Source organism: Antennarius striatus, chromosome 10 (genome assembly GCF_040054535.1).
Source record: "Antennarius striatus isolate MH-2024 chromosome 10, ASM4005453v1, whole genome shotgun sequence".
Lineage (NCBI taxonomy): Eukaryota > Metazoa > Chordata > Actinopteri > Lophiiformes > Antennariidae > Antennarius > Antennarius striatus.
This window is the reverse complement of record NC_090785.1, coordinates 2,405,453-2,419,469: the sequence shown is the minus strand read 5'-3', so window position 1 is coordinate 2,419,469 and position 14,017 is coordinate 2,405,453. Positions and strand designations below refer to the sequence as shown.

The window sequence follows — 14,017 nt, the reverse complement described above, 5'->3', positions numbered from 1 at the left end:
TTTCTCGGAGATAATAAGCATTTGCAGAAACACGATGACAAGACGAAGGGACATAAAACATTCCTTGAAATCCTGCAGTCGTCTCGGCGACGGCTCCCCCCCCCCCCCCCCCCACAGTGATGAACAGGACCCTCAGAGGCGATCCATTATGTTAATGGTGAATTACTGGGTCACACATCAAGCACTATTTTTCCACCTTTTTAAAAGCAGGCCAGACGTCCAAAATCCCATGACAGACTGGGGGGACTTCTGGGCCTGCTGGAGGTAAAGAAGTGTGTGTGTGTGTGTGTGTGTGTGTGTGTGTGTGTGTGTGTGTGTGTGCTGGGGGGGGGGTCTGAAAGCATCGCGAGGAATTTAAACAAAAGTATTTTTTTCTCCCTCCAAGCCGCCATCTTTCAGCCTGACGGTTACTGTAAACACCATTCTGGCGCGCAGCATTATAAGACATGCTACTCCACATTCCTTTAGCACTTTTAAAAGATGTCTAAAATATTGGATGTTTACCGGAGAGAAGAAGATATATCATCTTTACTCCAGACAAATAAAAAAAATAAAAAAAAATTTATTTCGTGACTTTTCGCACCATTTCAACGGAAAACATGTTTATGCGAACTCCTGATACTGAAAACAGAAGTAAAGCAGTTGTAAGATTCAAATTTCTTTGCCAAAAACACTTTTTATTATTATGTAATGATATATTTTTTTGTTTTGTTTTCAAAAGCACCATTCTGTAGAGATGCTGGAATAAACCATGTCTCCTTCAAAAAAAAAACCCCCCAAAAAAACTGACCTCAGCAGCAGCCCTCACACTTTGGGTTTGTATATAAAAATGCATACCTTGGCAGAATGCAGAGAAGGGAATGTACTCTATTTCTACCTGAAAGTGTTCCTCTTTTTTTTTCTTTTTTTTTTTATAGAATATTCAAAACGCATGTCATAATTTTCCACAACGTCTCCGTTTCTCCACATTGCAAGAAAGACATAAAATAGATCCTTTTTTTTTTTTTTTTTTAAATATAATCCTCATTTTATTAACAGAGGTCAAATAAAACTCATCACATTTTATTTACAAAGGGAGGCAATAAATATCTTAATAATAGTCATAAAATTATTTTTGCTTACAATTGTTTTTAAAAAAAAAAAAAAAAAACATCATACATGTGTCATGTTGTTAGTAGCAACTCATGCAAACACCTGCCAGCGGACAGGTGAATGCCAACTACTGGTGAAAGAAAGGGGGCCGGACTATTTTTTTTTTGGGGTGACAGGAGGAAGCACAGACTTCTCCCCCCCCCCTCCCTCCCTTGTTAGACAAAAGATTCCCAGAATCCCGGGAGAGCCGGTCGTCCGAGGAGAAGCCTGACTTGTCAAAAGTGGATTTATGAAGTGGGTTTAGCGCTACAGTACTCACTGATCCTGACAAACAAGCAGGAGGATGAGCTTTACGCCAAAAGCATCCTTTAAGACTTTCATCCCGTAACGGCGAGAGGATGAGTTCAGTCAAAAAAAAAAGATGATTTTTTTTTTTTTTTGGAAGGAGAGGAAGGGAGGAGAGGGAGAAAAAATAGAAATGAAAGAAGAACTCAGTTCAGCTCGGCGTCGAACGATGAACCTAAACAAAAAAGAAAAACAGAACAAGGAGGTAGAGGAAGTCTTCATCACCAAAACCCAAAATATTAGCTAGCTCACACTCCAAAAAGTCTAAAAACATGTGAAGAAAGGCTGGAACACAGTCCGATGGTGGGAGACGAGGAGGATTTACCATCCGCCTCCCCGAAACGTGAGGAAGACTAGGAATTATGAATCGCATCAGCTGATATATCTCTTTCTTTTTGTGTGTTTTTAACAAGACTGAAGCTACGGCCGGTGCCCGACTAGTCAAAGCATGTTGTGTCTTTTAGCTGAATCACAGGCTGCGATGGAAACGTCAAAGGAAATCTCACACGGCACTCGGGAGAAGGTTCAAGCGCATTCCTGGAGCCGCCGGATAGAAGCTGAGGTTGAGAGACGTGTGGAAAAAAACAAGAGGAAGAGAGAAAGAGAGAGAGCCCTGTAAAATATTGCACTCAAAGCTACACAGTTATCTCAGCGGCGCAGCAGTGTCACCTGTGACCCCCCCCCTCCCCCCCGCCACATCTCTCGTTTTTTTGTTTTTTTTTTCGTCTCCACGGCGCCCGATTCCGCCGGAAAGAATTGGATCCAACGTCGTGAAGGGCAACACAAACAAAAGCCGACAGGTATTCCAATAAATCTCTAGTTGGCTGATTTTTATAACGTTGCGTCAGCTTTTCCCGCCTCATACCCCCCCACCCCCCACATTGTCAAAAAAAGAAAAGCGTGTCGTCAGCTTTCAGTTCAAAGGTAGCCGAGGACGATGGCGACAGGAATTCTCTCAGAGGTCCTTTTTTTTTTTTAGTTTATCCAGTATAAATAAAATGACAGAGGCGTTAGCACAGTGACCTCAACCCAGAAGAATCCAAGATGTTCAGTCATCCTGACAATACAAAAATAAAAACATCTTTGACTTGTTTTTTTTTTTGTTTTTTTTGTTCCATTTTGTCCGTCTTTCTTTTACAGGTGAGATTTTTTTCAGTGACAGTTTAATCGGAGCTTTTTTCCCCCCCCGGTTCGGCCCCCATCAGTTCCTCTTGGACTTGGGTTTTAATCGCCGAGCCCTTCGTGTCCGCTTAGTTACTGGGGTGAAACGAAACTCCTCCAGCGGGTCCAGCCTGCCCTTGGGCGGGCGTTTCATGAAGTGGACTTCCTGTTGCCGCTGCGTGGTCTGCGAGCCTTTCTTGGGCCGACCCTTCCGGTTGAAGCCCAGGTACCAACCTTTGTACTTGGCCGACACCAGAGCCGTGTAGTTGTTTTCCAGGAATTCCTCGATAAAGACGCACTCCTGCTTCCTTCCATCGGACTGAAAGAGGGAAGGATACAAGGCGTTAATTGGTTTTTAACGCGACTTCTTAAACTGCTTGTTAGCAGGACTATAGAAAACATTCACACTACTGATGGATTTCTCTACGGAGGGACTCAAAATCCCCTAAATATGTGTGCAGATCTAGATAAAAGGATGTTCTTAACTGTGTTTAACAGATAATAAAACGGATCATGTCTCATTGTGTATATAATGCAAATCATTTCTGGACAGAGATCACAATATAGCAGTAAATTAAAGTACTGCTTAATTTTAATGCATTTTAAAAGAGTAGAGTTTGGAAGGAAAATGATTATTTGCTCCATTCTTGAGAAATTCAACACATTCTGCGAGAAATTTGACACATTCAGTCAATAAGCTAACTATTTAGCGACAGCTTAGCTATTTTTTTTACACATGGAATAAGATATTTAACATCACAACATCTCCGTGGGAGACCTTTTCTACAGAAAACACTTAAAACTGTCATTTTATTCCATTTTTAAAAAGAATACTCAACTGGTTTAAGAGTAAGCAGCATTTCTTTTTAAATTAATAAAGACCCCCGGGAGCTGGGAATCAAAACGTGTGTTCCTAACAGATGACGGTGATGATGGAGTGAAAAAGTGTGGACTACCAGGTTCCCACCGACGCTGACAGCATGACTTATTAACACACAAGTCACACGTCTTTCTCTTGACGCGGTTGCAATTTCAAATCCGACCTTCTTTTACCGAATCGAAGGCGCTTTTCCGGAGAGACGTATGCGGTCATCCCGCGCCCGTGGCCACCTGGTATGACTAAGTGATATAATTGCAATGGCATTCCCTTCTAAGTGACCATTAGTCTCTCAATGCATTGTGGTGATTGCAGTGCGTAATTGACTGATCGAGTGTCAAAGGAGTAGGCCGATTACGTAATGGAAGAAGGGCTGCAAGTTATCAAAGGGGTTTTGTTAGGGTGTAGAAAATCAGCAGGAGAAAGAAGATCGTTCAGGATTAAGAGCTCCCTATTCCACGTTCTCATATCCGACATCGGCGACTCAATCTGGTCGGTGATTGTTTCAGAAAAAACGGTGGGATACTCACCCTCCCGACGATTTTGCCCCGCTCGTTCATGCATATGTAATGTTCGCTCTCTTTGCCTTTTATTCGGATGTGACTGCCGAAGGTTTCCGTCTCCACGACGAGAAGAGCTGGAGAAGAAACGAAAGAGCAGACACCGTTAGGGACATCTTTGTGTTTTCCCGACAAAAGCAAAGCAAAAAAAAAAAAATATTTTAAGGTAATGAAGTTGATATTTTAGGGAAGATACCACGTTGAATTATAATAGTTCCACCTGTTTTTGCTCAAAAAAGGGACTAAAAGATGAATCATGCGTCTTTTGAGCAAATCGTCAAGTCTTTTAGAAGCTATAAAGACTATAACTTTCTTACCATATGTACTAAAACAACAATACCACCCCTCCTGACCCGACAAAGCAATAATCCACTCTCGAGACGCATCCCAGCAGCTCTTTTATCCCCCTTTTCCTCCCTGGCCTAAACGTTAAACCCTGCGAGGGTCACCTTTGTCTTTGCTCGCCCCTCGACCGGCAAAGAGATCCGCCAAACATTTGAGGAGCGGTTATGTGCCCCTCGGGATTAGGTTTCAAGTTCCCTTTAGTCTGTGCTCACTCAATCAAAAAGTTAAGATGATCCATTTGTTTAACACACAGGGCCATTCAGTAGCACTCAAGGGAGCAGAGGAAGAAAAGGCGAAGGGGATGGGATGGGCTCCAGGGCAGGAGGAACTCCCCTTATCCTCCCCCACCACCTCCCTTAAATCCAAACTTGGGAGGAAAGCGGGGGACCTGTCTGAAAAGGTGAAGGAAGGTACAAGACGTACTAGACAGCTTCTGGAGTCCTTGAGAAGGACACCGAAAGTTTAAAAAGAGATTTCAGCCACAGCAGAAGTCATGACAACACTTTGGCTGTTGCATTCTGGCTTCATTTGCAAAAATCAACCTCAAATATGAAGCGTCGACCCAGAACATCAGATAAAGCGACGTTTCCCTCCCTACCGAGAGATAAGTTCTCGCGGTGACGCCGTCCCGACCCTATCTTCTCTAAATCTGTATGTGCGTGGACAGGACAATCAAATATTCCACTGGAAGCTCTGGAACATTTCCAGCATTCCTGTCCAGATATACTAAAAAACTTAGAAATGCATCTAAAACATGAAAAACTGTTGCACCAGAACATGTGTGTCCACTGGGATGTTGGGAATATCGGGTATTCTGGGTGTTTCTTCATTGGCAGTCGTCGCTGGTTTTGATGAAAATGTGGGACAAATTTCAGGATCTGACTCACATTTAAAGATAAAATTGTATTTCCAGTTACTTGATAATCAATGGAATGTTTTTACCCTCGGTGCAAATGTAACTGCCTCTGCAGTTGCCCTCCATTTGCTGCGAGTGGACAAAAGTGTCGACTTCATTGGATTGCTTTGGAAAACGATTGCCCCAATCGCAAATATGCTACCCTTATACTCAAGAAGATTGATAATACCCTAGCTTTAGCCATGCTGATAGGTAGTTAGCACTCATAAAGCTCCGCCTTGGAGATATTTTTCTTCTGTGGTGGATTGTGACCTTCCTGCAGCGACTCAGGATGGATTAGAGAAAGAGCGTCTTCCTGAGCGTTATTAGAGAGTGCAAAGGAGTTCACAGGTGCCAGGTACTGCAGCTGGATGGGGAGGACAAGTAGGGGAGGGGTGGAGAGTAGTACTGGCAAGGCCTCATGGGAAAAAATTGGATCTGCTTCCACTCAAGCTCTAACAAGCAGCGAGTAAACTTCGCCTTTGGTGCATCTGTGACTGAATACACTCAGAAGTATTCAAGACCAACAATTTTTGAGCTGTGAGTCAGCTGTTTTTAGCAAAAAAATATCTGCAGGAGACCAACCAGAGCCCCGTGGCCCCTAAATTTGTTCCAGTGGCATCAAACAGTTCATCGTTGACATCACTTTACCCAACCGCTAAATGTTTTTCTTTGTAATTAGAAAACAAGTCCACCTCGAAAGCAAAAAGGAACTAAGAAGTAAGCGCCCAAGCCAAACACACAACGTGGAAACCCCCCTCCGATCAAAGGGAAGGAAGTCTGAGGAAACGCCAGCGTCTGGTAGGGTAGGCGGTGCTGAGTTCTCATCCTGCTACCACCAACTAGCTAAAGTGTCAGGTGAGAAGCCAAGGAGAATCTCTCATACCATACTTGCCCCCATCATCTCCATTGGCGTTGACCTTCTTCCCTATGACCTGGACGTGTTTCCCAGTGGTTCTGCTGTAGAGCTGATAGATCCGGACCTGCTTCCGACTCAGGTCATCCGGGTTCCTCGTGTGGTTCTCGATGTAAAACCTGAAGTCGGCGGAGCTTTGCTGGGACTCCTGAGCAGAGACAGCAGGATATGGAGCGAGGACGGTAGATGATGAAACACAAGAGGGAGAGAGAGAGGGTAAGACAAACAGTGAGGGATCGTCGCAAAACTGGCGTTGATAGTAAGGCGTTGTTTTTACGGGCGCTGAGTCAAAATAACTCTGCTCCAGGGGCTGAAAACTGAGATACCAATTTGGCATTTTAATATTTCCGTCACTTCCTCCGGGCATTTTTTTTTACAAGCTGAGAACTGCTGGGATACGTGATAATGAAGTCAGTTTGTGCCACAGAACAAGTGCAAAGTTTAAAAACGCAATCTCCTGCTGCATTTTATCGAGACAGCGGTATACTATGTGCCCCTGGGCAATCTTGAGAAACCTGTGCTCCCATTTCCACAAGTGAGCAAGCCACTAGCAATTATACACCTGAAGCATCCAGACCTGTTGCACTATCATCAAACAAATATCTGCCTGCGGGCGAAGTAGGGTCCATAAATTAGGAAGTGGAGCAGGCGGAAGACAAGACTGAAAGACAGCAAAGAGGCACCTCCAACCACAAAAACACTTGCAGACTTATGCGAATCCAACTTTCGGGAATTCACCAGCTTGTCGCTTATGAAATCTCTCTGGAACGGATGTAAAACAAGGAGAATAATGACGATTTTGACAACTTCATCACTCGCCGCGTGGAGCAACGAGAGAGAAACGTATACTTTCAGGAGCCCTGGAATCTCAGAGTTCACGCCACAATCCCATTTCTCCAGCTGCGTGGTGTGGTAATTGCACAGTAATGGCTTTTTATGTGGCTGTTCTCAGGTGGCTAATTATATACATATTACATACCCCAAGTTCTTGTTTTTCTGTCTTTTGGTAAATTAATGACAAACATAACGGGAAATTGTCGCCCCCAGAAGAACAACCCCTTCGACTCGGGAGAGAGAGAAAAAGTAAACAACTTGGGTGGAAATCTTTCCAGGGCTCCTCTTATAAACCAACCAGGTGTCACACAAATGCAGAGTTCAGGAGCTTAATCCCTCTGAAGAGCTCTGACCAGGAGCTTAAAGGTACTGAAACACCAAAAGGAGACGAGTGACGGACTCTACCCTCAAACGGATCAACAGATACAGCGTTTGGACGGGTTTTAGAAAGAGGACGGACCTCTTAGCTCATTATGACATATTCAGTCTAGAAATGTAGACCTCGGAGGATCCAGCCCCTGAACTGGGACGCAGCTTCTGTATCTTGACATTTAGGAAACACGCCCATAATGTTACTTTTGGCATCAGGAGAACAGCAGGCTGGGATGTCAAACCTACCACGGCTGCAACAAGCTCGTGGTGTCGCAGTTCTGACATCAAAACTTTAAAAATGTGATTATTGTGGATAATATTTCTATCTCTGAGTAAATTTATCAAAATTAGCTTTTTTTGGGGGGGTGGGGGGGCTCATTTTTCCCTCCACGGTTTCCAAATCCAATCACTTCTTTCTTTTTTTTACTTTGAGTGTTTCAACATCGAACAGAACCTCGGGTGAAACAAATGCGCAGCCATGGCAACAGGGGTCCCCTGATGATTCTCTCTTTACTACAGCTGACATCACAGCGTCAAAACGACTCAAGAACATGATCTAGAACAATAGCAGCGCATCAAACGCTCCCTAAAACCCAACTGGGAGGGAAACGTGCATCAGTCTTTGACATTTGAAATCCGTGTGTGTGTGTTGTGTGTGTGTGTGTGAGACATTTCAAGTACATTTGAAGATTTGAATCATCGCTGTTGGGAGAAGCGACACAACTCTGAGCAAACACGGAACTATTTGTCCTTTTTCATCCAAGGAACAAAACGTCTTAAGTAACACAAAGAGGCTGGATCTCTGCTAAATTCACATCAGTTTAAATCAAACAATCACGGAACAAATCGAGACAACAGACAAACATCAGCTTTCTCAAAACACCCCTCAAAAGTTGACAAGGGGGAAGGACAAAAAAAAAAAAAGAAAAAAAAAACTGGATTCATCCCAAATCTCTTCATCTCTAAACAAACACAAAGGTGTGTTTGGTAGACAGTTGCATTTTGCATCAATGGAAGGGCAAGCCTAAGCACATGGCTGAGGTGAACGCTAACGACAACAGCTTCTTCTTCTTTTTTTTTTTTTTATCACGCCGTCTCTCCCCCTTCAAAGACACAGCATGAAAACGGATATGGTTGAAAACTTCAAAAGTCTGGCGCTCGTCTTCACCCAGGAAGCCGAGTTGTCGCCTCCATCTAAGATACACATTTTCTATCGGCCTGACGCACCGAGACAAACATGGGTTGGGGGGGGGGGGACACGAGTTTGTTTCCAACTTTGGTCGCTTTTATTGGTTTAATCCACAAAAAAATCGACATGGTCGAGTCTTAAGCTACTCCGGCGTGAAGCCGGATGGAAAACCACGCCGATAGGACGACGTTCGAGGGCCGGGCCTCCATTTTTTTTGGATCAGGACTGATAATCGGCCCTGAAATTCATTTGATGCCCTTTTCCAAATCTCTCTTTTTATGAACCACAACTAACAAGCCAATTATTTAGCAGCAACCAACAGACAAACATCACTCATCGGTCCACGTCCAGCCCATACAGCGTGTGCTTCATCCTGCCTTACATGTGAGGAGTCGTCAATCCACACCAGAGCTTTTGTTTGCGCCACAGAACTTTGAGAATAATCATAGACTTAAACAAATTGTTTTGTCTGGTTTTGAGGTTTTGGGAGGGTTTTTTTTTCCTATTCTATTTTATCTCTGGAATTTCATTAAAAAGCTCTGGATGGTAAAAATTTACAACAGCAGTTAGACCTGTTAATTTGGCAATGAGAGAATAAGAGCTGACGGCTCCAGAGCAAAGAGCATCCAAGCAGGAATGAATTTATTTTTTTCTTCAGAAAAGCAAAGATGTAAAAAAACAACAAATAAAATGCAATTTTACAAACTTCACCTCCTGCTGGATTTTTATTCCCCCCCTTAAAGGTCAAATGTGAGCTCCTTGTGGTATGATTCAGTTTGTCTGATTATTGTTTGTGATCTATTAAAGACATAATTACATGCACCCTACATCCAAAATGCTGCCAGATGTTCAGATGCTTGGAAGAAAACTCATCCCGTGAGTGGATGAGACACAATCCTCTTTTTTAATAATCAGTCGGTCCTGCTTTAATATTAGGGACCATAAAATGAAATGGTATCACCATCAGAAACCTTTTTTTCTTTACGAGTGGAGAAGCGTGCTGTCTGAATCTTATCTGAATCCCAGGACGCAATTAGGTGAGTGGATGTCTGCAAATCATTATTGTTCAAAGTGAGACGCAACTCATAAAAAGCTGAAGGGAACGAGCGCCAAACGAGCCCATCTGCTCTCACAGCAACTTTAATCAAACTATAAATGGCGCAGCTCTGCAGTAAAAGGCTGCAACTGCTACTTGAACCCTAGATTCAACAAGAGTTTATCCAATTCTCTGCCAGATTAATGGTATTGATTGGAAATATTGGAAGAAAACAGTTGGTTCGCTTCAAATTAAGAGTTTATTTAATAGAGAAGTGCGCACCGCAACTCTTTCTGCGCCTTTTTTAATATGGAATAAAAACGCATTTTATTGCATTTGTATTCTACATAAAGTCGTGCACCGTGATGCTGCTGCATTATTAACGCCGGGAACGAGTTTCTCCTATTTCCTCTCGATAAATTCCCACTCCGCTGACATATTTGGATTTTCTTTTACGCACGTTTTCTTTCCAGAACCCGAATCAACAAGAATTTCGCGTTGCTTTTTGGGTGAATCAGGGGTTTACTTTTTTAAGAACCAGCATTTGGTCGCATTGAAATGCGCACAAAAACATGCAAAACACATACACACACACACACACACACACACACACACACACACACACTGAGAGAGAGAGAGAATCGAGCCGAACGTGGGAGTGAACATACCTGTAGCTGGAAATAGAGTACCAGAAAGTGTAAACACCTACGTGGAGAGAGAGGGGGGAGACAAAAGAGGAGGGGAGTGAATCACACAAGCAATTACAAGACGGAATAAAACACAGCCTACCTGGATGAAAGAAAGTAATGTGCAAATATGAAGATTTTGGCGACTTCTATTGGTAAGAATGCGTGCATTTGTGCGCAAAGGCGAACGGACATGTGGAACACTTACACATATATGAACCGTGAAGGCAGCGGAGACATCTTGACTTGGGAGAAATACACCTGCTTCCACAGATTTTTAGAGCCCCAGGAAAGGTTGGCGAAATCGCCTCCCTCTTGGTCGCTTTCGCTCCCCCACCCTCCCCCCTCCTGCGCGTCCTTTTACGCACAAAACTCCGGGGACAAGCTGGAGTTTGAATCCCAGTGTGAGGATAGATCACCGGAGAGCAGGAGAGTCGCGGGGTGCAACATTAGGTGCTTCCTTGTTGGGGGAAATTATCCACAAGTTTTTTTTGTTGTTGTTGTTGCTGGTCAGTCCCCTCCGTTCCCCCCCCCCACGAAATACAGCGACGTCTTCGGTGCCAAGTTTGGAAAGAATTAGGAATTCAATCTCGAGAAAAATCCACTCGCACAAAAAATATCCTCAAAGTCTCGTCGGTTTCTCCCTCAACCCAAATCCGAAGAGCAGACTCCTTAACTCCGTCCGTACCTGGGGGGGGTTCTACACCTTGCATGGGTCATTTTTATTCTACCTAAGAGTTGCGGTTAAAAAAAAGAAAAGAAAAAAGAAAACAAGCTGTGGACAATATAACCCACTTCCACCAAGACAAGTCGCTGAAAGAGGACAAACGAACTCATCCAAGCTGATAACGTTTTTTTTTTTTAAAAAAACAAAATCAAAAATAAAAAGTAGTGCAGAAGTCGCGGCGGCAGCAGCAGATCCCTGGAGAGGGTTTTTTTGTGGGCGATGGCGCAGCAGTGCCTGTCAGTGCTGTTTGTGCGTCTGCGGCTGGAGATTTGGGCACAGAGAGGCTTTTGGGTTGTTTGGTGGGTGGAAACATGTCAGCGGTTTGCACCTGATAGGGTAATCTAGGAGAGACCATCAACTATAGGAGAGGGTGCTTTCCTCTCAGTGGGCAAAGCGCTGCGTAAAGGAGGACAGGAACGAGGACGCACAAACTTTGATTGGATTTTTTTTTTTAAAGTAAAGATTTAATTAGGATTTATGAAGATGATGCGTAAAAACCTCTTTTTCATTTTTACGCATGAGTTTGAGTGAAACAACTGTTAATATAAATCGTGTTCTGCTTTTTTGTTGTTGTTGTTGTTGCTGTAATCATTTAATAATTGATCCATCGTGGAACAAACACAGGTGTGGAAACTGTTGCTCCCTTTCTTTTTTTTTCTGGGAGAGGGGGGGGGGGTCTTCTGCTGCCGGTTTGTGGATTGGCCTGGTCTCTCCCAGACAGCATTCAAATGCAAGTTGCTGTCGACCTCGATTTTATTCAATAATGTGCTATAACTTACCTCGAATTTAAATGAAAGAGAGGTGTGAATGTGTTTACGAGCTGGCAGCAGTAAAAAAAAAAAAAACGAGCCCGCATTCCCGCTGCTGTTACATAAAAAAAAAGAAAAAGAAAAGAAGAAACCTTTTGTGGTTCGTCTTTATTATCCCATTAAAGCTGGATCGACGGCATTCCACCTCCATTTATATTCAAAATAATTGTAAATGATTACATACATATCTTCCCGCGTTGGAATGAAATGGGAGGTGGAGGTGGAGGTGGGGTAAATTATGGAGCGTTTGGCTCACCCCCTCCTGATCAAATGAGGCGAACAAGACGGCAAAGTAAACAGAAATCATTCATTAAATGTTAATTTATAGGATTTACTGTTGTTGTTGTTTTTTTTTCTTTTTTGCAATTTACACTGAACACAAAATAAACTTGTGTTGTCTGTAAGTACAAAATGAATGAATGAATGAATGAATGAATGAAGTGGGTTTATGTGGATTTAGCCTGTGGCTTCATGGCTGCCTGACAAGATGGTTTGATCCTGTTAACCACAGCGCGCTTTTAATAATCCCTGTAACACAACTGATGTGTAATGCTCTGTAATGCAAGGCTAATTTTGCCTTGTCTGCCTCGGGGAGGGAAATCACAGTAGAAAAATGAGCAAACAGTGATTATGGAAACCAATCACAGCCACATACTGTACACTCCAAGAGGTTTGGGTTCCCGGTTCGCTGTAGATTACCCCTGAAAGTTCAAAATAAAGACACCTGACACCTGATGTAAAGACGGCGTGGATGATAAACAACAATTACCGATCGGAGTCACTCATCGCCTCTCAAAGCACATGTCGGCGACGAAAATTCTCGACGCATGACTGTAAATCCACAACTGAGGAAAAGAGGATGGGATGGGGCCACCTGTGAATCATGGGGAGGAGAGGAAGAAAAAAAAGAGGGGTGATCCCAGATTTTAGCAGCTTCTTTTTTTTTAATGTTATCAATCATAAAGAGCATGAGAAAATGGCAAAAAGCCAAATGTGGCAGTTCTCCAACACGCTTGTCTCATCTATCAATCACTTTGGGGGTGCCGGGGCCAATCAGGAGCCAGAGGAAATTTTAACTTAATGTGACAGAAGAGAAAGCAATGTGGAACTGGTAATTTTCTCTCCTTAATACACCGTTTATCAGACAACAAGGGATTTAGAATGATCAAAGTTCCCCGTTTTAAAAAAAGCCACACGTCAGTTTGGTTTATCTCATCCGTCTCCGCCGACTCAGACCCTGTTTACATGATACCGGTCGTGCTGAAAGGACACAAGTTCCGTGTTGACATGACAACAGGAACGTGTGTGAATGACCCTCAATGTGGAAACCGTTTCAGGAAGTTCCAGACCTCCAAAGACCTCCTGATGATGCAGGAACCGTTCTAGAACCGTTCTAGGAACCGTCATCTTAACTGGACCGCTTGTTACGCGTCCCTGAGAGTTGTGCTCACTGGAAAGCGTTTCCAGTTGTTGACAGCATGTTTTTTGGACCAAATATTTAAAAGCGTAATCTTTTTTTTTTCTCAACGCTTCAACGCCACAAGGATATTCCATTCCACCTCCAATCGTAATGGTATGGTGGCAAAAAAAAAAAAAAAGGATGACAACTGGAGCATCTCAAATGAGAACCATCTGCCTGGTGGGATGGAGCTGGACCTGTTTCGCCTTCAACTCAAACGAACTGGGAGGGGGCTCGAGATACGGGTCGAAGGATTTTTGGTGGTCCTAGAAATTGGTCGCTGACGCGATTGGAAAAAAAAAGTAAGAGAACTGATAAAACCAGGGGGGGGGTGGGGGGAATCAATCAAATGCAACACTCGGTTGGTGGAGCGGAACAAGACTGAGCTTTATGAATGGGGAGAGCTGTTCACAGTCCAGTTTCTAAGGATTTAGAAGGAAGGGGAGGGTGGTGGTGGGGTGGGGGGGGGCACTCAAGAGTTGGGATAAGGTTACCCACAGAGATTAGCTGACAAGAGTTGAGGGAGTGAGAAAAACAAGCAAGTCTAAAGGTCTTATTTTACCTGGGTTGCTGTGCTTGGCAGCCAATGAAAGTGCTTCATCGATTCAAGACACTCTTGAAACCGTCATCGATGGGGGGTAGGTGTGGGCGGGGGGGGGGTCACGCATGTGCCAAGTCACTCGTGACCAAAAAAAACCCCCCCAACAACTTTGA

At 43.6% G+C, this 14,017-nt stretch overlaps 1 protein-coding gene across 1 annotated transcript; it reads right to left on the bottom strand.

The window, feature by feature from the left end:
- Nucleotides 1–1,324: 1,324 nt before the first annotated feature.
- fgf24 (fibroblast growth factor 24) lies at nt 1,325–11,258 on the bottom strand. The gene is made up of 5 exons (XM_068325636.1): nt 10,517–11,258; nt 10,291–10,327; nt 6,162–6,339; nt 4,006–4,112; nt 1,325–2,917 (listed from the first exon to the last, which is right to left on the bottom strand). The coding sequence occupies exons 1-5, from the start codon at nt 10,546–10,548 to the stop codon at nt 2,639–2,641; spliced, it is 633 nt and encodes a 210-aa protein (XP_068181737.1). The 5' UTR covers nt 10,549–11,258; the 3' UTR covers nt 1,325–2,638.
- Nucleotides 11,259–14,017: the final 2,759 nt, after the last annotated feature.

Coding starts and splice junctions, on each gene's coding strand:
- fgf24 (XM_068325636.1), bottom strand. CDS start 10,548: ATGTCTCCGCTGCCTTCACGGTTCATATATGT. Junction 10,328..10,516: donor CCTTCACGGTTCATATATGT/GTAAGTGTTCCA, acceptor CTCTCCACGTAG/GTGTTTACACTTTCTGGTAC. Junction 6,340..10,290: donor TACTCTATTTCCAGCTACAG/GTATGTTCACTC, acceptor GTCTCTGCTCAG/GAGTCCCAGCAAAGCTCCGC.